General features: G+C 44.3%; 2 protein-coding genes across 3 annotated transcripts in view; both read left to right on the top strand.

Moving 5' to 3' along the window:
- LOC139413027 (secretory phospholipase A2 receptor-like) overlaps positions 1–11750 on the top strand; it is a 30728-nt gene extending 18978 nt beyond the window's left edge. Inside the window, 15 exon segments of the mRNA XM_071160005.1 lie at positions 141–176; positions 345–505; positions 1797–1861; positions 2051–2154; positions 2220–2356; positions 4234–4491; positions 4660–4804; positions 5113–5277; positions 5280–5347; positions 7929–8106; positions 8229–8363; positions 8800–8922; positions 9264–9440; positions 9740–9775; positions 9942–11750. Coding sequence (XP_071016106.1) covers positions 141–176; positions 345–505; positions 1797–1861; positions 2051–2154; positions 2220–2356; positions 4234–4491; positions 4660–4804; positions 5113–5277; positions 5280–5347; positions 7929–8106; positions 8229–8363; positions 8800–8922; positions 9264–9440; positions 9740–9775; positions 9942–10159 — 2006 coding nt within the window. The 3' untranslated portion in view covers positions 10160–11750.
- A 705-nt stretch (positions 11751–12455) lies between these two features.
- Positions 12456–22115, top strand: part of LOC139413025 (lymphocyte antigen 75-like) — a 36330-nt gene continuing 26670 nt past the window's right edge. The window contains exons 1-7 of one of the 2 annotated variants that reach the window (XM_071160002.1): positions 12456–12716; positions 15750–16175; positions 18649–18822; positions 19732–19893; positions 20295–20414; positions 21140–21280; positions 21586–21777. In XM_071160002.1, coding sequence (XP_071016103.1) covers positions 12614–12716; positions 15750–16175; positions 18649–18822; positions 19732–19893; positions 20295–20414; positions 21140–21280; positions 21586–21777 — 1318 coding nt within the window. In that variant the 5' untranslated portion in view covers positions 12456–12613. The remainder of the gene's footprint in view (positions 12717–15749; positions 16176–18648; positions 18823–19731; positions 19894–20294; positions 20415–21139; positions 21281–21585; positions 21778–22115) is intronic. The other variant, XM_071160003.1, reaches the window with a different exon arrangement.

Here is a 22115-nt window from a genome sequence, read left to right as displayed (position 1 = left end):
ATTTAACTAGGCATGTCAGAGAGGTGTGGGGCTGCCTTCATCGTGTATGGAGCGTTTGAAATCTCAAAGTTGCTTATTGATTGATCCTTATAGATTTGAAAGGTTTATCACTAAGAATGTCTGTCTTATTTGTCTCGTAGGCATGGAGCTGAACAAACCCTACTGGTATAATGACCGTAAGTAAATGTATTCGTTTTTATGTATTTTGTTATATTTTACATTTTTGACGTATTTTATTGAGTTGTTATTCATTTATTTTTATGCTTATTTGTGCTATCGATTGCAGTTGTAACTCTGAGAGGGACTGTGTGATTGGGACTGTGTAACCTTCCTCTGTCCTGTAGAGAACGAGCCCTGGGTGTTCTACAGAGGAGCAGAGTATCTGCTGGCCAAGCAGCCTTTTCCCTGGGAGGGAGTTAACCTGGCCTGTATGATGATGGGCACCCACTTGCTGTCTGTCCACTCTAAAGAGGAGCTCCGATTCATCAGAGAGCGCATGGGGAAGGTCTGTACACACACACACACACACACACACACACAGGCTGACGCACACAGTCAGACACACGTTCCGACAGTCACACTCACGGGCCGACACAAGTGAACACACACTAACGTACACACATTCAGACACACACACATGCCAACATAGTCATGCATACACATACACACACACGAGCCGGCACGAGTTCACACGCACTAGCCGACACATTCACACGCGAACGCCCTCATTCCCACAAGTGCCCTCACTCACTTTCTCTCTTACACACACATACAAACACACACGCCGACACGTTCGCACATTTGTGCCCTCGCATACAGGAACAAAATAAAGGGCCTTGTTTCACTACAGCTCAGCGTCTCGGATCAGACTGAAGGGCCCTCTGATGGAGAGGCTTTTGAAGGCTATAAAAAGGACAGAGCTGTGGATAAAACAGCAGAGGCTGGGGCCAAGGCCAAAGAGAGGAGTTGAATGAGGCCAAGGCTGAGGAGAGGGGTTGAATGAGGCCAAGGCCAAAGAGAGGGGTTGAATGAGGCCAAGGCTGAGGAGAGGGGTTGAATGAGGCCAAGGCTGAGGAGAGGGGCTGAATGAGGCCATGGCCGAGGAGAGGGGTTGAATGAGGCCAAGGCTGAGGAGAGGGGTTGAATGAGGCCAAGGCTGAGGAGAGGGGTTGAATGAGGCCAAGGCTGAGGAGAGGGGTTGAATGAGACCAAGGTCAAAGAGAGGGGCTGAATGAGACCAAGGCTGAGGAGAGGGGTTGAATGAGGCCAAGGCCAAATAGAGGGGTTGAATGAGGCCAAGGCTGAGGAGAGGGGTTGAATGAGGCCAAGGCTGAGGAGAGGGGTTGAATGAGGCCAAGGCTGAGGAGAGGGGTTGAATGAGGCCAAGGCTGAGGAGAGGGGTTGAATGAGGCCAAGGCTGAGGAGAGGGGTTGAATGAGGCCAAGGCCAAATAGAGGGGTTGAATGAGGCCAAGGCTGAGGAGAGGGGTTGAATGAGGCCAAGGCTGAGGAGAGGGGTTGAATGAGGCCAAGGCTGAGGAGAGGGGTTGAATGAGGCCACGGCTGAGGAGAGGGGCTGAATGAGGCCAAGGCTGAGGAGAGGGGCTGAATGAGGCCAAGGCGGAGGAGAGGGGCTGAATGAGGCCAAGACTGAGGAGAGGGGCTGAATGAGCTCTCGTGGCGTGAAAGAGGCTGAATGGCTGACCCTTCACTGGAGCGAGGTCAGAATGCAGGAGGACGGTAGTAGGCCTTGAATGAGTGAGCTAAGCATTCATTTTCTTCTCTTGGTTCTCTCAGCTCTCTCTGGGGTCGACTGACTGGTGGATAGGGCTGTCCACAGACCTCGTGAGGGAAGAGTTCAGGTAAGTGTTTTATTTGTTTGTTTGTTGAATGCTGTTTGTTATTATGCTGTTATGCTGTTTCTTTAATGTCGAGGGGGTGTAATAGGAGTGTGTGTGTGTGTGTGTGTGTGTGTGTGTGTGTGTGTGTGTGTGTGTGTGTGTGTGTGTGTGTGTGTGTGTGTGTGTGTGTGTGTGTGTGTGTGTGTGCAGTTGGAGTGATGAGTCCGCTGTGGATTATCAGAATTGGGCAGAAGGAAGCTCCCTTGAGCTCCCAGTGAAACATAAACAGTGTGTGACCATGTCCTCTATCTCAGGTAAGAACACAGGCACACACACACACACCACGACAGACTTCTCTTTGACGTGTTGCGGCCAACAGGTCAGTGGTCGGCGGGTGAGTGTGGCGGCCTCCATGCTCACGTATGTAAGCGCCGGACCGTGTCCGTGGTGGAGATTCCCAGAGAGCCTCACTACATCGGAGGCTGTCCAGAGAGATGGCTCTACTTCGGACACAAGGTTCACCTCATTTCGCATCCTTTTATTCATTTCAAAGCCTCTGCATGGTAGGGCTTGAATGGGAGTTTGTGTAGTTTAGTGCCCATTATTTTATAACCTGATTGCCTAGTCACTTTTATCCCAACCTACATGTACATGCTGTATTACCTCAATCGCCTCAACTACCTCGTACTCCTGCACAGTGACTCAGTACCGGTACTCCTTGTATATAGCCTCGTTATTGTTATTTTATTGTGTTACTAATTCCTTTTTTATATAGAAAATATTTGTCTTACTTTTTAACTCTGCATTGTTGGGTTTGGGCTCGTAGGTAAGTTTACACCTGTTGTATTCGGCGCTTGTGACCAATAACATTTGATTTGATTTGAGTTTCTCTTGGCCATCTGACCATTGTCATGGAGATTCAGTACTGTAAGAGACTTGGTCATTTCTTAAAATAATCATCTTTGTTTAATATCGATTAATTATTGCAATAAGGAGGCTGGTCGACCCCCCCCCCCCACCCCACCCTTGAGTGTTGGACCGAGTAACCTAACCTAAACACAAATGCAGAGTACTACAGAGAGGAAAAAAAGTATTTCACCCAGTTGTCCTCTGAATCATTCAGATGTTCATTGGCAAACTTCAGACGGGCATGTATATGTGCTTTCTTGAGCAGGGGGACCTTGCGGGCGCTGCAGGATTTCAGTCCTTCACACGGTAGTGTGTTACCAATTGTTTTTTTGGTGACTATGGTCCCAGCTGCCTTGAGATCATTGACAAGATCCTCCAGTGTAGTTCTGGGCTGATTCCTCAGCATTCTCATGATAATTGCAACTCCACGAGGTGAGATCTTGCATGGAGCCCCAGGCCGAGGGAGATTGACAGTTCTTTTGTGTTTCTTCCATTTGCGAATAATCTCACCAACTGTTGTCACCTTCTCACCAAGCTGCTTGGCGATGGTCTTGTAGCCCATTCCAGCCTTGTGTAGGTCTACAATCTTGTTCCTGACATCCTTGGAGAGCTCTTTGGTCTTGGCCATGTTGGAGAGTTTGGAATCTGATTGATTGATTACTTCTGTGGACAGGTGTCTTTTATACAGGTAACAAACTGAGATTAGGAGCACTCCCTTTAAGAGTGTGCTCCGAATCTCAGCTCGTTACCTGTATAAAAGACACCTGGGAGCCAGAAATCTTTCTGATTGAGAGGGTGTCAAATACTTATTCCCCTCGTTAAAATGCAAATCAATTTATAAAATTTTTGACATGCGTTTTTCTGGATTTTGTTGTTGTTATTCTGTCTCTCACTGTTCAAATAAACCTACCATTAAAATTATAGACAGATAATTTCTTTGTCAGTGGGCAAACGTACAAAATCAGCAGGGGATCAAATACTTTTTTCCCCTCACTGTATATATAGCTGACACTAACAATGCTCAGAAATAGTTGGTTCAACCCTCCTCATGTCGACCAAGGAGCATCATTAAGCCACTGGCTTCATCCTGTCGTTATCTGCACGTGGGTTGTTGTCTTAATCCCCACCCTGGCTTAGTTTCCCAGATGCAAGGATGATTTAGAGACAATGAGGAATTGTTCTACTCCTAAGCTATCTCTAGTAAAACACATTCTTGTCTATGTAATGCAGTCTTTAACTCATTTGTCAGCTCAATCCATCTCTGGTGACAATACGCCCAGATTGGCTGCAGGGAACTAGAGTGGGGACCATTAAAACACAGACATTAGTATGACATAAATGTCTTACTATTAGTTAAATATGCATTGTTAACCATTAATATCAAATAGATAAGTTAAATACGTAATTTTTCTATCACACCGTACAAGGAAAAATGTTGTTGGTGGAGCTATACCAAAACCTGTGTTTTGTGTGTCTTCTGGCAGTGTTTCCTGCTGCACCTTCCAAACAGTGCTGAGGAGGGGAAGAGCTGGAGAGATGCCCGGTCTATCTGCTCCTCTTTCCAAGGCACGCTGGTCGCCATCGAAGACGAGATCGAGCAAGCGTACATCACCATGCTGCTCCAGGGCGGGACAGTGGGCGTTTGGATTGGTCTACGGGATGAGGACACCATGAAATGGACCAATGGGAAACCTGTCAGCTACACCAACTGGTCCCCTGTAGAACCCAAGAACCCTCTGACGGTAAGACCTCCTCTACGGAGATTTGAGGTTAAATGAAAAATAAAATATTGTCTTTGTGCTTTGGTGATGTTCTCTGTATAGTGTATTGATTGGGGGGGCGTGTGTGTGTGTGTTTACCTTTCTGTGCGTGTATGCGTGCATGTGTGTGTGGGCGCCCCTCCTCTGCAGAATGAGTGGCTGAGCGGGCCCCTGGGCGGGGACGATCCTCTGTGCACGGTGCTCTCCAACAACCACAACTTCCACCTGACAGGGAAGTGGTTCGACAAGAAGTGCACAGAAAGTGGATATGGCTTTGTCTGTCAGAGACCCCAAGGTAGGACTCCCCTCTGTCACTCACCCTCATTCAGACACATTGGGGCCTATTTTCAGAGCACAGAGCTGAGATATTACCAATCAGGTCTGTATTACATCATTGATGAAACGGTTATAGCTTCCTGTTTTGTGCTCTCAAATTGTCACCCCGTTGAGTCTGCTCACTGAGAGAAATCCCCTTCGGGAATTGTTGAACATTGAAATGAGTGTTTCTGTTGATTTCGTGACGATCGATGCCCTTGCTTCCTCATGAAACAATCTCTCTCCCCTTTTCCTCTCCCTCTCTCCCTCTCTCTTTCCCTGCAACAGACGCAGCTAAACCCCCATCCCACTCCTACCTCCACCCTCTCCCTGACAATATTGAGTACAAGAACCGCAGATACAGGGTTGTCCGTGGTAACATGAGCTGGTACGAGGCGCTGCATATGTGCTTAGAGTCTGAGTCTGAGCTAGTGAGCGTTACCGACCCCTTCCACAGGCTTTCCTTACTGTCCTTGTCAATAGATTGGCATTCCCCCACTGGATTGGACTGTATAGTCAAGACGTACGTATTATACTATACCGCTGAGCACTGCTGCCTGCCTGGGCCGTGTGTGTGTGCGTGTGAAGATAATGCTCGTTAACAAGCATGTCGAAGTTGGTCTGCGGCATGAATTGACCTTTGATGATGTTAGGAGTGTGTGCAGTAGATTTATGTCACGGCAAGGAAACTGCTAAGAGCACTAGCCAGAGGTCTTTTATAAACAGCATGGCCACAATGAAGTAATGCTGTAAATACAGAAATGCCTGAGACCACGTGCATCTGACAGTCTGTTTACTCGCATGTTGTCGCTCTCTCCCCCTCTCCAGTCCATGCCATTCTCTCAAAGCATGGTGATTTCATCTTTGTGACTGTTCCCAGCATGTTCACACCATATCATAACCATGTGTATCTGATCTCCTCAAATCAAAAGTACTAAGTCCCATTTTAGGCACTTTCTGTTCACATACACGCATTCATATTTCTACAACTCTTATATGAATACAGTGCATTCGGAAAGTATTCAGACCCCTTCCCTTTTTCCACATCTTGTTATGTTACAGCCTTATTCTAAAATGGATTCAATAATTTCCCCTCATCAGTCTACACGCAATCCCCAAATTAGCAAAGCGAAAACAGGTTTTTAGAAAAAATCACATTTATTGAAAATAACAAACAGAAATACATTATTTCCATAAGTATTCAGACCCTTTGCTATGAGACTCAAAATTGAGCTAGTTACCATTTATCATCCTTGAGATGTTTCTACAGCTTGATTGGAGCCCACCTGTGGTAAATTCAATTGATTGGACATGATTTGGAAAGGCACACACCTGTCTATGTAAGCTCCCCCATTTGGCAGTGCATGTCAGAGCAGAAATCAAGCCATGAGGTCCAAGGAATTGTGTTGAGGCACAGATCTGAGGAAGGGCGCCAAAAAATGTCTGCAGCCTTGAAGGTCCCCAAGAACACAGTGGCCTCCATCATTCTTAAATGGAAGAAGTTTGGAACCACCAAGACTCTTCCTACAACTGGCCGTCTGGCCAAACTGAGCAATCAGGGGAGAAGGGCCTTGGTCAGGGAGATGACCAATAACCTTATGGTCACTCTGACAGATGGTCCTCTGTGGAGATGGGAGAACCTTCTGGAAGGACAACCATCTCTTCAGCACTACACCAATCAGGCCTTTATGGTAGAGTGGCCAGACGGAAGCCACTCCTTAGTAAAAGGCACATGACAGGCCGCTTGGAGTTTGCCAAAAGGCACCTAAAGGACTCTCAGACCATGAGAAACAAAATTATCTGGTCTAATGAAACCAGGGTTGAACTCTTTGGCCTGAATGCCAAGTGTCACGTCTGGAGGAAACCTGGCACCATCCCTACGGTGAAGCATGGTGGTGGCAGCATCATGCTGTGGGGATGTTTCTCAGTGGCAGGGACTGGGAGACTAGGGAAAGATGAATGGAGCAAAGTTCAGAGAGATCTTTAATGAAAACCTGCTCCAGAGCGCTCAGGACTTCAGAGTTTGGCGAAGGTTCACCTTCCAATAGGACAACGACCCTAAGCACACAGCCAAAACAGGCTTCGGGACAAGTCTCTGAATGTCCTTGAGTGGCCCAGCCAGAGCCCGGACCCGATCGAACATCTCTGAAAAGACCTGAAAATACCTGTGCAGTCAACCTGACAGAGCTTGAGAAGATCTGCAGAGAAGAATGGGAGAAACTCCCCAAATACAGGTGCGCCAACCATGTAGCATCATACCCAAGAAAACTTGAGGTTGTAATCGCTGCCAAAGGTGCTTCAACAAAGTACTGAGTAAAGGGTCTGAATACCTATGTAAATGTGATTTTTCGTTTTTTATTGTGTGTAGATTGATGAAGGGGAAAAAAACAATTTCATCAATTTTAGAATAAGGCTGTAACATAACAAAATGTGGAATTAGGGGTCTGAATACTTTCTGAATGCGCTGTATGTTTGGTGTTTATGTACCGATATATGTCTTATAGCTGATATCCTGTGACAAACAGCGATATTTATCACACTGCAACTTATCCCCTTACTGCAGTTGTCCAGAGATTTCCTCCTGGCCCACAGCCCATGCATAACTATGCTAGCGTCTCAAATGACACCCTATTTACTTTATAGTGCACTACTTTTGTCCAGGACCGATAGGGCTCTGGTCAAATGTAGTGCACCATGTCGGGAATAGGGTGCCATTTGGGGCGCAGTTTTTGTGCTTCACTCAACACAGTATGGGAGTAGTTTTTCTCAACCGCCAGGCCGGCTGGGAGGAATTCTAAGCCACGCACAACATGTGAATCCAAGAATCCCATAGACTCAGGGAATGTCTTACTCGTGAAATATGGAATGAGGAAAGGAAAGGAGAGAATTGATTCACAGCACTCTACACAATGCCAGACACATTGGTCTATAAACACCACACTTCCCCCAAGCCGAACCTTTTAACATTGCCTGCTGCCCACTACTCTTTCTGCCCCGTTGCATGACGTGACCTACAAGACTGAAAGCAACCCGCCTTAGCAACGTAGGCTCACCCTGAGAGTGTGTGTCAGCTCCTCCCTGCCTGTGACTGTACGTCCCTACAGGATGTGATCAACTACCAGTGGTCTGATGGCAGTGACACGGTCTTCACTCACTGGGTTGCGGCCGATGATGATGATTTCATCCTGGGGGACTGTGTGTACATGGACGTCACCGGGGGCTGGAGGAGGGCCGGCTGTGAGATGCCGCTCCAGGGAGCCCTGTGCCATGTCCCACCACCTAGTGAGTATAGCCTGGGTTCCTAGCACATTATAAAACAGTGGCTACTAAAGCTTCCTGTGCTGTTAGTCCCTCCTCAAGAGTTTCAAATGCACAATACTGCTTTTCTAAATGTTCTCCCGTAGAGAGTAATGCGTTCACCAGCTACGAGGTTGTGTGTCCATCGACGTGGGTGAGGTTTGGCACCAGCTGCTACAGCTTTGAGCCCGTGGTCCAGAGACTGACCCTGGAGGAGGCCGGAGAGCACTGCAAACACAAAGGTACAGGAACGCTCGGGCAGATGTTGCCCTCAAGCACATATTTAGGATCAGGTTCCCCTGCCCAAAATCTAACCTTAACCCATAAGGGGAAATTGCAAAACTGTCCTTGATTCAGCAACTTCATCCTACTGTGGTAAGTCTCCAGTACACCATGGAGTCAATTACAGTAGGTCTCATGCTAGGATGGATCAATGATTTAATGGATCTCTCTCTATGGGAATTTCCTTGTGATGGCTCCCTGTTGTAATTGTCCATAATGTAATGTTTGGTGAGAGCTCCCCCTATGCGATCCATGTATTAGCTCCATTCTAGTAGCTAATACTGTACTGTAGCTATAGATCTGAGGGGGCAAAACATTCACCGATAATTGCCTTTTTCATGCTCAGTAATACACATGTAATAATGAAGATTTTTAGTGGTGTTTGACCTCTTCCAGCGAACACGTCAGAGGTCCTGACCATACAGACAGAGACGGAAAACAGGTTCGTTCTGGAGCAGCTGTGGTCGTATGGCTTCCCACATCAAGCCGTCTGGCTGGGGATGTTCTTCAACACTGACGGTAAGCACGTGCTTCCCCAAGTTTCCTCTCTTTTCATGAAAAATAAGCAGTCTTGCTGGTTTGGCTTGCAATATAAACCAACAGCTGGCAAAAAACAGACAATGTGAGTGCTACGGACAGAACTGGGATAAGACCCAGCTTATTAGGGTTAGTAACATAATGAATTTCAACATTCTTCAAGTAGTATTTTGACACTATTTATTGACTTAGTGTTTTACCTGGTGAGTTGATAGAAGCACTGTGGGGGGAAAAAACACCAATGACCTGGGGCAGAGGGGTCGAATGAACCAATTCATAACTTCTTTATTAAACATGTTATCTGTTTGTCTGGTCCAATTTAGCGGGCTCCATGGCATGGTTCGATGGTTCTCCTATGGACTACTCCAACTGGAACGTCAAGGCCCCAGACCCCAGCCTGCTGACAGCAGACACCTGTGTGTCCACCAGGGTGTCTGATGGGATGTGGCTCCTCTCTCAGTGCACTGACAGACTGGGCTTTGTCTGCAAAACTAACTCAGGTGGAGTCGAGACATTTTGGCTGCATTTACACAGGCAGCCCAAATCTGATCTTTTGTCACTAATTTGTTTTTTGACCAATCAAATTCGATTGTTTGCCAATAATTGGTCTTTTGACCAGTCAAATCAGATATTTTTGCCAATAAATGAAATAAAAATCAAAATTGGGCTGTATGTGTAAACGCAGGCTCTCAGTAGCCTCCAACTGCCATTATGACAAAGCTTTGTGTTATGCGTTTGTACAGTGTACATGTATGTATTCTATAGATCAGTCAAGTTAAACAGATCGTCTTCTTTGCAGATACGATCCCCGAGGTAGAAGTGGAGCCACTAAATGGTAGGTATTTAATTGAGCCTATTAACAGTTATGCTGTTTTTCTCATGCACATTCTAATCATTTGGCAACTCAAGGTATCTTGGGACCAGCCTCTACCATGACTAACAATGTCCTCTACCATGAGCCTTCAATGTCCAGTAAACTCACCCCTTTGTGTCTCTTCCAGGGTTGCACCACGGTATCGTCCCAGCCGCGGTCCTGGTGGCCATGCTGATCTTCGCCGTGCTGGTGGCGGTGCTCTGGTTCGTCTACAAGAGGAACAGGACGCGCTTCCACAGACTGCCGTCCCTGGGAAACGCGTACTACAGACATACTAGTTCCCAGGCCACAGACTCCGATGGAAATGTTCTCATCGCAGATCTGGAAGCTCACTCTGGAGAATAGGGCTGTGTCCAAAATGGCACTCTTTCCCTTATTAGGTGCACTGCTTTGGTCAAAAGTAGTGCACTATATAGGGAATACGGTGCCTTTTCCAGATGCGCTATAGGACTTATTAGAGACAGCAAAATGGTGGTGTTCTCTAAAGTTGGGTAAAGCATGGAAATGGGCCGAACTCTGTATGACTGTGAAGAATGGTATGCCTCTGTGTGGGTCTGACATGGACCACAGCAAGGGAACTTAGAGCAGGATGTCAGAGCCCAATTAGCTTTATCCACTTGAATCCACAGGAGGCTGCTGAGGGGAGGACGGCTCATAATAATGGCTGGAACAGAGCAAATGGAATGGCATCAGGCACGTGGAAACCATGTGTTTGATGTTTTTGATACCATTCAACTACAGTCATTACCACGAGCCCGTTCTCCCCAGTTAAGGTGCCACCAACCTCCTGTGCTTTATACAAGTAGTTGATGAATCAAGGACCAATCGCGTGGCTGAGAGTGAGGGAGTGCATCTTCGTGTGATGTAAGTTTCGTCTTAAAGAGGACTAGAGCTGTTATCCCAAGTACTTTGGCATTCTAATGTAGGCATTTGAAAATGGATCGATATTCTTTGCACTGCAAGGTTGTTTCGTTATTATGGTACAATGCCAACTGCTCCCACTAATGCTGGTACCCACTATATTTGTGAGTACAAGTCTTTCCCACAGTGATGACTTAGTTTTCTGTAATGCCTTGTACAGGACCAAAACAATTTTCTTCTTTGTTTAAGATAACAATGGCCGTGATTCAGTTGTTCTTTACAGCAAAGACAAAGTCATGCTTTTTGCAATACATTCTGTAGTCATCTTATATGTATTTTATTCATGAACAGAAATAAGACCCCAAATCAATTCCAAGTTATTTTTTTGAAATCTAACTTGTCATTAAAGTACAGGGTTTCTTTGTTACCACTTTATTGCACCAAACTCCATCAATGCAACACGGGAAAGATTATGTTTTAGTTTTTAATTTTTGTTGTTGTTGTTTATTGCGTATTTTCCTACACACAGAACACACACTCACACCCTCACAGTATTTTTTAAAGTCGTTTATAAGTACATGCATGATATTCATAAGAGGAAGTGAAGAAAAAATTAAGAGAAAATGCAGGCATTTATTTATGTTTTATTATTTATCATTACGAGAACAATATTTTGACATTCACTTCCATTTTGTTCATTTGGTCCACACGTCTGTCACAATGTAGGAGTACAGAATGAAACAAATGAACAAAAGATGAAACAAAAACGATGTAACAAAGTACTGTTATGTAAATGGTAGCTCTTTGAGAAATAATCCCGTATTCTAAGTAGACTCATGTGTGGGTTGTTTGTTATGAGGTACAGCCTTTGCTGTGTTACCTGTTGTTGTTTTTGTATATTGGGTACACAGAGTTATTAGATACGAAATATGTTGACGTATGGGTTTTCTGTTGCGTGGAAAGAAATACATGCAAGAGGATATCACGGATGCTTGAACATGTTATTTTTTGTTGATAATGTTCATAACAAATGCTCTGTGCCTTCAGTGTAAACAAAATGAAGCTGTATCCAAGTTGTATCTGAACTGTGTCTTGCTATGCCACGTTTGCTTTGAAACGAGTCATCTGCATTGAGATGGTCTGCAGTGCACTGTGGGGGTGGTATCCGAGTATTGTCTTTATCCTGTTTATTTCTACCATATTAGCTTTGAAATGAGTCATTTGCATTGTGATGCTCTGTGGTGTGGGACGAGGGCAGGGGTGATATCATGTGGAGGAGGGAGTCGTGGGTCTCTCTGCACATTCCAAATGGCATCCTATACCCTATTTAGTGCACTACTTTTGAAGAGGACCCATAGGGCTCTGGTCAAAAGTAGTGCACTATATAGGGAATATGGTGCCATTTGGGAGAAATCCTTTGTCTGGCAATGGCCTCTACAGGCTGGCCTGACTGTTGTTGTTGGCTGAGAATGCAGGCTTCGTGGTTGAGATGATTCACTGCATGATGTTTCACTGCTGTTCTTATTTGCTCGTCTTTGAGAGAATTGACAGCGGCTTAAGATAGTTGGAGACGCAGCATCAACATACTTTTCTTTATTTATCAGTGTCTTTTATGATTGACTCAGCATAATACTGTGATTTGTGCATTATATTGAAAAATAACATCAATGAAGTTGTCACTTTCAGTTCGCGGACTGGGAGTGGTCTGTGATGCGTAGTCGACTGTTGGCGAATCACAAGCGCGCAATCTTTCATGGGACAACGCGCAGAAACCCGTAACAGCCTAGGAAGGGGAATAGAGGTTAGTCAACCAGCTGTCAGTCAACAATTGTGAAGTAGGCTCGTGCTACTTTGAAACGCAGAATTGGGTATGCGCAAACTGTCGGCTGGCTACTGGAGACGTATGAATCCGAATAGAGAATCCGTGGTATTATAACCATGGATAAAATGACACTTCAAGCAGCAGTTTACCTATGTTTTTTCTTATTATTTTGGGATAAAACTATTTGTTTTGGAAGTTGCGCGTCAACTACATATTCCGGTAAGTAAGGTGCTTTCCATTGTCATCACTAGGCATGGGACTAGGCATGCCCGCATAACTGGCTAAATTCGTTGAAAGATTATCGCGTTTCCATAGACTCAACTGCTACTTAGGCTCCGTGGTAGCCTATTATTGTTTTGAATGGGGGGGGGGGGGGGGGGGGGGGGGGGTTAGGCTCAATAATGGGACGTCAAGCCCCTTTGTTAAATTTCAAAAGCAGAAAGTAACGTACGTTTGCCGTATAATCAACTTGTTTTTTTTAAAGCCATATGTGGACTTTGGTTTATTTTCGTTTTTGGCCCATCAAATTCCTCATCTGCTTTCGAAATGCGTAATGAACATTTCATAAACTAGATCCGTCAGGATTAAAAGAATGACGTCTTGAAACCCCTCTCGCGTTTAAAATGTGCAGCCCTATTGAGTCTGTTGGGACAATGTTGCAAAGTCATTGCTGCAAGGTTGCACGCAGTTGAAGTGATCCAAATGTTGCAGAATTTGGTCGTTGTTGTTGTAACTGTAAAAACAGTTTGCACGATCATATCCCCATGGTCAAGTACTGTTCTCTCTCTCTCTCTCCCGGTTAGCCTCTCTTTAATGAGCGTAGGCCACCTAATTAGACACAGTGTTGCTGTACCAGTTTATAAATATCTAATAAATATCTAATCTCATACTCATCATAGGCTGAATATGTTCAACTCATATGCATTCTGTCATGTTTCTGAGTTCAACGGCTAACATATTACACAGTACACGTGATATCATTTATGGTTTTACTGTCAGTTGAGTTTTTCTTCCTGGTTTGTCTAGCAATTCATGTCAACACGTTATGGAGAATTAAACCATTTAATTTGATGTTGTTACTGTTTAATAGTTCCTTATATGGTCTTCCTTATTACACATGCACGTTCACATTTGCACATTTTATACAGTATCTAATTGTTGAAAAATAAAGGCTATTTTCAGCTCATCAAAAGTGTTTCAGAGTGAAACATCACACCCAGTTCGGAGTGAAACATCATACCAGTTGTTTTTAATTGGCCTCTTAATTCAATTCAATTCTTTAGTCCAGATTAGGAAACGATAAAACAGTTCTGTATTGTTGGTAGAATGGTTCATGGATTTAAGGCTGCCACATGACTGAGAATATTATCAGCAATCAATGTTGGAGACCATGATAAGCACAGGCCCAATAGACCCCTGGCGTTTCTAGATCATTTTTTATGCTTATCTGACTGTTGTTGAGATGCCTTGAAATGTCATCATCTTGGTCCGCTGCCTCCACGACAAGCTGAACTATTTAGGCAAAGATAACCAGCAGCTAAACTGACATTTAGATGGGACATGGTAGATATCAACCAAGCATTCTAATGAATAGTGATACAAAATATATTGTAAACGTAATAAAATAGTGATGTAGTGATGTCACTATATTTACTAAAACTTTATTATGACTATAGTATCACTATATTTACTTATAGTTGAAGTCGGAAGTTTACATACACTTAGGTTGGAGTCATTCAAACTCGTTTTTCAACCACTCCACAATTTTTTTGTTAACAAACTATCGTTTTGGCAAGTCGGTTAGGACATCTACTTTGTGTACGACACAAGTCATTTTTACAACAATTGTTTACAGACAGATTCTTTAACTTAGAATTCACTGTATCACAATTCCAGTGGGTCAGAGGTTTACATACACTAAGTTGACTGTGCCTTTAAACAGCTAGAAAAATTCCAGAAAATTATGTCATGGCTTTAGAAGATTCTGATAGGCTAATTGACATCATTTGAGTCAATTGGAGGTGTACCTGTGGATGTATTTCAAGGCCTACCTTCAAACTATGTGCCTCTTTTCTTGACATCATGGGAAAATCAAAAGAAATAAGCCAAGACCTCAGAAAATAAATTCTAGACCTCCACAAGTCTGGCTCATCCTTGGGAGCAATTTCCAAACACCTGAATGTACCTCGTTCATCTGTACAAACAAGGGTACGCAAGTATAAACACCGTGGGACCACGAAGCCGTCATACCACTCAGGAAGGAGACGTGCTCTGTCTCCTAGAGATGAACGTACTTTGGTGCGAAAAGTGCAAATCAATCCTGGAACAACAGCAAAGGACCTTGTGAAGATGCTGGAGGAAACAGGTACAAAAGTATCTATGTCCACAGTAAAACGAGTCCTATATCGACATAACCTGAAAGGCCGCTCAGCAAGGAAGAAGCCACTGCTCCAAAACCGGCATAAAAAAGCCAGACTACGGTTTGCAACTGAACATGGGGACAAAGATCGTACTTTTTGGAGATATTTCCTCTAGTCTGATGAAACAAAAATAGAACTGTTTGGTCATAAAGACCATCGTTATGTTTGGAGGAAAAAGGGGGAGGCTTGCAAGCCAAAGAACACCATCCAAACCGTGAAGCACGGGGGTGGCAGCATCATGCTGTGGGGGTGCTTTGCTGCAGGATGGTCTGATGCACTTCACAAAATAGATGGCATCATGAGGGAGGAAAATGATGTGCGTATATTGAAGCAACATCTCAAGACGTCAGTCAGGAAGTTAAAGTTGGGTCTTCAAAATTAACAATGACCCCAAGCATACTTCCAAAGTTGTGGCAAAATGGCTTAAGGACAACAAAGTCAAATTATTGGAGTGGCCATCACAAAGCCCTGACCTCAATCCTATAGAAAATGTGTGGGCAGAACTGAAAAAGCGTATGCAAGCAAGGAGGCCTACAAACCTGACTCAGTTACACCAGCTCTGTCAAGAGGAATGGGCCAAAATTCACCCAACTTATTGTGGGAAGCTTGTGGAAGGCTACCCGAAACGTTTGACCCAAGTTAAACAATTTAAAGGCAATGCTCCCAAATACTAATTGAGTGTATGTAAACTTCTGACCCACTGGGAATGTGATGAAATAAATAAAAGCTGAGAATTAAATATCAGGAATTGTGAAAAACTGAGTTTCAATGTGTTTGGCTAAGGTGTATGTAAACTTCTGACTTCAACTGTGTGTTTTTTGATAATTTCCAGGTGACGACACCTTCACCATCCAGCATGTGAGCACAGGAAAGTGCCTGGTAGCTATGTCCACGTCTGGGACTGGAGTTTCCGGGATAGCAGAGGCTAAGTCTGCAGGGTCTGGGTTCAGCGTGACCCTGGGGGAGTGTGACGGCTCCAGGGGGTCCCAGTGGAAGTGGGGGTCCGGCCACCGTCTCTTCCACGTGGGCACGTCCCAGTGCTTGGGTTTGGAGGTGAAGACCAAGGCCCTGTCTCTGTTCAGCTGTGGCGTCATGGAGGCCGTCATGCTGTTGTGGCGCTGCCTGGACGAGGCCATCTATACGGTGTACCAGATGGGCCTCACGGTGACCGACGGGCTGGTCAGTGCCAAGCGCGACTCCTCAGATGCCTGGAGGAGGGATGAGTCGACCAATAATATCTGCCAGCGGCCGATGCGCAGTGAGTGTGTTCTGTCCTCTGAGCGGCTTATTCTCCTAATGGAATAGAATAGGACATAATAGAATAGAATAATCATAGTTTTTCTCATCTCATGTAGGCCTATCTATGCTTATTTACATGTATAAAACCTCTAGCCACATTTTACAAGAATGCACTGAACTTAGATATACACGACCGTTCAAAGGTTTGGGGACACTTAGAAATGTCCCACTTTACCACCACCATAGCACCCCCAGACCATCACATTGCCTCCACCATGCTTGACAGATGGCGTCAAGCACTCCTCTGGTATCTTTTCATTTTTTCTGTGTCTCATGAATGTTCTTCTTTGTGATCCGAACACCTCTAACTTAGATTCTTCTGTCCATAACACCTTTTTCCAATTTTCCTCTGTCCAGTGTCTGTGTTATTTTGCCCATCTTAATCTTTTCTTTTTATTGGCCAGTCTGAGAGATGGCTTTTTCTTTGCAACTCTGCCTAGAAGGCCAGCATCCCGTAGTCGCCTCTTCACTGTTGACGTTAAGACTGTTTTCCGGGTACTATTTAATGAAGCTGCCAGTTGAGGACTTGTGAGGCGATTGTTTCTCAAAATAGACACTCTAATGTACTTGTCCTCTTGCTCAGTTGTGCACCGGGGCCTGCACTCCTCTTTCTATTCTGGTTAGTGCCAGTTTGCGCTGTTCTGTGAAGGGAGTAGTACACAACGTTGTACGAGATCTTCAGTTTCTTGGCAATTTCTCACATGGAATAGCCTTCATTCCTCAGTACAAGAATAGACTGACGAGTTGCAGAAATAAGGTCTTTGTTTCTGGCCATTTTGAGCCTGTAATCGAACCCACAAATGCTTATGCTCCAGATACTCAACTAGTCTAAAGAAGGCTAAAATAAGTTTTATTCCTTCTTTAATCAGAAAACAGTTTTCAACTGTGCTAACATAATTGCAAAAGGGTTTTCCAATGACTAATTACCTTTTAAAATGATAAACTTGGATTAGCTAACACAACGTGCCATTGGAACACAGGAGTGATGGTTGCTGATAATGGGCCTCTGTACGCCTATGTAGATATTCCATAAAGAAATCTGCCGTTTCCAGCTACAATAGTCATTTACAACATTAACAATGTCTACACTGTGTTTATGATCAATTTGATGTCATTTTAATGGACAATTAAAAAAAAATGTTCTTTATAAAACAAGGACATTTCGAAGTGACCCCAAACGTTTGAACGGCAGTGTACCTAGGACCTTTACATTAATATCTTTATGAACAACATCCTGTATCACTTGGAGACAATAGATTTAGCATGGTCTGTTGTATGCTAATGTTCAGGGGCACTGTACAGAGCTCTGCTTGGCAGTCACGCGTTTCATTTGTTCCGTTTGGAATTGAAGGGGAATCTTTCCAACCAGAATTACCAGGGTTTTCCTTGTAACTGTCGACATGGCTAATATGACTCAGCAAGGCCTGTATGAACACACTTACTTTCATTTTCACTTTAACTACATCAGGTTTGCACAGTGCCGTCATTTGGAATAAACGTAGGGTATGGCAACGTGACAGGGGCAAAGTGATCTTTTTTTATCAAGTCGAAGCTCATTTGCTGCATTTCTACACACTTTAAGAAAAACTCAAATGCAATTTGGAGAACAGCTGAATTGACTCCAGCCTTTATCACCCTGGCTGCTGCAGCTTCATTCGCCCAGCTTCATTCGCCTCAGTCGCATTGTCATACCGCAGTTAACTGCTACACACTAGCTCAGCACCGGGAATAAAAAACTAGAGTTTAGTTCCCTGTCAAGTCAAACAGCAGTTACCTAGCTATCTTCAGCCATTTTCCACCTCTGCATTGTTTTGGGAGAAAAGCTGCGTTGTTCACTGAGGCCTTCCCTCCCGCTCCGACGCGTCCCGAAACATGCTCTCTACTACGGATAAACAGCCTGCCCCAGAGCTGTCCACATGGTTCTAAAACTAGCCCGCTAATATCGCTAAATTGCATTTGCATTTGAATCCGCATTGGAATGATTTTAGTCGCCTATTTTAAATTGTTGGTGTTGAACTAGGGTATGGTGGCTGCCATACTGTGCCATACCCAATTGACGCCCCCTGCGCATCACATTAAATAAATACCCTTGACCCTGTTCCATTTGAAATCGTATCTATGGCACTGTATGCCAGTTGTTTGCCAGTGGCCTTGTGCTAAATGATACAGTTTAACATGATCTAAACTCTGGCTCTCTATTGAAAGCAGCAGCATTTGTATTCAATGAATGTGTTCTGTGTACAGGTCCTACATTAAGGATCTGTACACAGACCGGTCCTACATACTAAATCCAGTTGAGTTGACAGTCAAACTGTGCGAGGTCATATCTTTAGATGTGTCCAGATTGAATACCAACTCCGATATTCCTAATAAACTACTTTGAAATGGGTGCCATGGGATTCATTCTAATTATTTTTCTCCTCTACCCATAGTTGTCCACACCACCAATGGGACGTCGACCGGGGAGCCCTGTGAGTTTCCCTTCCACTACAACGGCAGCTGGTACCACGAGTGCCTCCCCGACGACCAATCATCTGAACTATACTGGTGTTCCACAACCTCCGACTATGATGCTGACAAAAATATGGGATATTGTCTAAAACATGGCAAGTTTTCTTCTTTTTATTATAGATATAAATCATAATTCTGGAATGAATCTACTACTAGTCGTCTTGTACCGTTTCCCTTCACATATAATGATTACTGGAACTTGTACTAATAGAGTACTTAAAGGACCCCATCCGAAAACTATCTTTTGGTATTTGTTTCATAGGTCAGTTGTAACTTTCTGACAGCAATCAAATTCAGTTGCCCGATTGCTGACATACAAAACATTTTGGGATTATATATAACAACGGACTAATGAAACAAATACCAGAAGATCGTTTTTGGATGGGGTTTTCCTTTAAGTAGTCTAATACTCTTGCTGGAGTTTCCCTTTAAGAGAAGGACGTAGAAAGATCTTTGAGTCAAGATTGGGCTCAATTCTATCTCAGTTCCCCTCAGTTGAATTAAGGATGTGGAATTTGTCCATAGGAGTGCAAATAATTTTCCGCAATTGACTGGAATTACAATTGACTTGACCCCAACTCTGCTCCGAACCCAGTCTTTTGAGCCAGACGGCTAACTTCCACCATCTTTGAATGCCCCAGATTAGCAAGGAGAGACTGCTCTGAACCCACAAAGTCCTTCGATCCTTTCACTTTGGCATGTTTGGTGTGATATAAGTCTTTTTTTGACGGACGACATTTTCCAGTGTCTGACGATGTCAGTCCTCTGTGAGGAACTCAGTTTAGAAATACATGTGTGGAGTTCAGACACTGTTTTTATTTGGCATATATTTAACAATACGTTTTACTGAAATATGTAACGCTACATTTGTCTGTTGGATGATAGTTGAGAAATGCTGTAGCAAAACAACTTGTTCAGAGGCACTGCTGGATATGCACACAACCCCCTGACATACACACACATACTACCACAATGCTGAATCCCCTCTCTGATCTCTCTCACAGAGGAAGGCTGCAAGGCCCTGTTCAATGGCCCCGAGGGGGGACCCTGTTATGAGTTTGTGTCCCAGGTCGCAGTGACATGGCAGGAAGCGCTGGACTCTTGTCGCAGCCAGGGAGCTGACCTGCTCAGCGTCTCCAGCTCAGAGGACCAAGCCTTCCCCATCTGTAAGACTGCCTTCCGCTATAGTGGCTGTCTATGGCCACATTCATACAAAACAAACATCCCAAACCTGCATTACAGGAACAGTAACATGAATCATGTACTGCAAAGATTGGACCCACTTGGCACATACTACTTACTTTGAAGTAATTGGCACTACAATACTTGGAAATACTTGGCCATTACCATCCATCATTATTACACTATTATCAACACAGTTTATAAGACATAAGGAACCTATTTCCCTGACTGTTAAGAGGGGGTAAAACATAGCTGTTTTTTATTGACTAATTGCCGATATGATATATGCCCACAAGGGCTGTAAAAATGAAGATTCTGTCATCTACTTTGTAGCTAGATTTAGCTTGTCTAATCTGGTCTCGTCTCTGTTCTGTGTGGACTGAAGTGGACGTGGCCCATAACAGCTGGCCAGACAAGATGTGGATCGGCCTACACCAGCTGGACACGTCTCAGGGCTGGCAGTGGTCAGACGGCTCACCCTTCAACGACGTGCGCTGGGACAACGGTGAGGACGCAACACATGCAGACACACAGACGCACTGCTTTAGCATGGTACTTTGTACAACTGTGGTACAACTATGTAATAACCATGGTACAACTTATGGTACATATATGGCTATAGCAATGTCACAACTAGGTTACAACTATTTATAGTACAACGATACAGCCATGGCAGAAGCATTGGTTGGTACAGGTATGCCACAATCATACCACCCTACTGCCTGGCACCCATCTCATTCTCCAGCCTGTGTCACAATGCCACCAGGGAAACAAAGAGGCCAGTGTTGTGTTGTGAGAAGGCAGGCAGGGTCATTGTGACTGGACGCAGCACTGCACAGGGACAGGCAGTGTGTGTGTGCTTGAGGATTGTCGTGAACGAGCTTGAATAACAAGTCAACTTGCCTGAATGGGCCTCTGTATATAACCATTAGCATGTGGCCTAGTAAAACAAGTGCACTGTATATGGGAATAGGCTGCCATTTGGGACTGGACTGCTCTGTCAGAGTGGTGATGACGTCACTGTCCTTACTCAGAGCCCTTTGACCCTCTCTGGGTTGCGTTATTGTTCACCCTCAGTACCGAGGAGTTTACCACAAAGCAGGATCAATGAGCAAGCCTGCTAACTTTGATAAACAAACAGAAGTAACTACTGATTTCCTGGTTCCTTAGGAAAGCTAAACTAAGAGTGTGAGTGTGTGTGTGTGTGTGCGTGCGTGTGTGTGTGTGTAGCAATGCCACACACATCGATCCTAAGGGAGTCAGACTGTGGATTCATGAATTCGAAAAACTACTACGAGAGTGAGGTCTGCGATAAAAAACTTCCCTACATCTGTAAGAAAAACGTCAACGTCACCCAGTCGGTAGCAACAGGTAAGAGTCAACCAGTTTATCACATTAATAGGGAAGGTCTTACTCTTTTATCCACCAACTAGATACACTGTATTTCTGTCCTGTATTTCTGTAGCGCTTTACCAAGGTGCTGAAACACTACATTTTAAGACCATCCTAGCTTTGCATCTCAACTCGTGTATTTTTCACACAGTTTTTTTTTGTTGTCTTTGGCGTGCTCTTCCAAGTGCTCAAATGTTTGATTTACATGTCAGGCCATCCTGGCCTTTTAACTCACACAATATTATTTCTATCTATCTTTTCTTGATCTTGTTTTTCCTCTGCAGAGCCTTTGGTGTATAAATCCACCATATGTGACGAGGGCTGGGCCCCTTGGAACATGTTCTGTTACAAGCTGGTGAAGGATGAACCGAAGATGTTTGCTCAGGCCGAGAATTACTGTAAGACCATCGGAGGAGGCCTGGTCAGTCTACACAGCCTGGACAGCATGGAGATGATCAGCACTCAGTTCCATGCAGGTACACTGCATGCTCAGAGAAACCAACCACAATTGTCGTGTATGGCATTGTATTGTCCTGAGGCATGGTTAGAGACTTCTAGTGATAGGTATCAGTCATGATTCAAGGTAAGGCATTATAGTGCTTATCATTAAGCATCTAAAGCATTTTACAGTGGAATACTGTTAGATAACATCGTTTCGGTTGTGCTGTGTGGGGAAGACATGCCATTGGTCAGAGATACTTAGTTGAAATGCTCTGTTATCTTCTGTGAGAGGCTTTGGCTGTTTTATGTACTGTTGAAGTTGAAAGTTTACATGCACCTTAGCAAAAAACATTTAAACTCAGTTTTTCACAAT

This window comes from Oncorhynchus clarkii, chromosome 7 (assembly GCF_045791955.1).
Source record: "Oncorhynchus clarkii lewisi isolate Uvic-CL-2024 chromosome 7, UVic_Ocla_1.0, whole genome shotgun sequence".
Lineage (NCBI taxonomy): Eukaryota > Metazoa > Chordata > Actinopteri > Salmoniformes > Salmonidae > Oncorhynchus > Oncorhynchus clarkii.
Note: the sequence above shows the minus strand (reverse complement) of the source record. Positions and strands in the feature narration are given on the sequence as shown.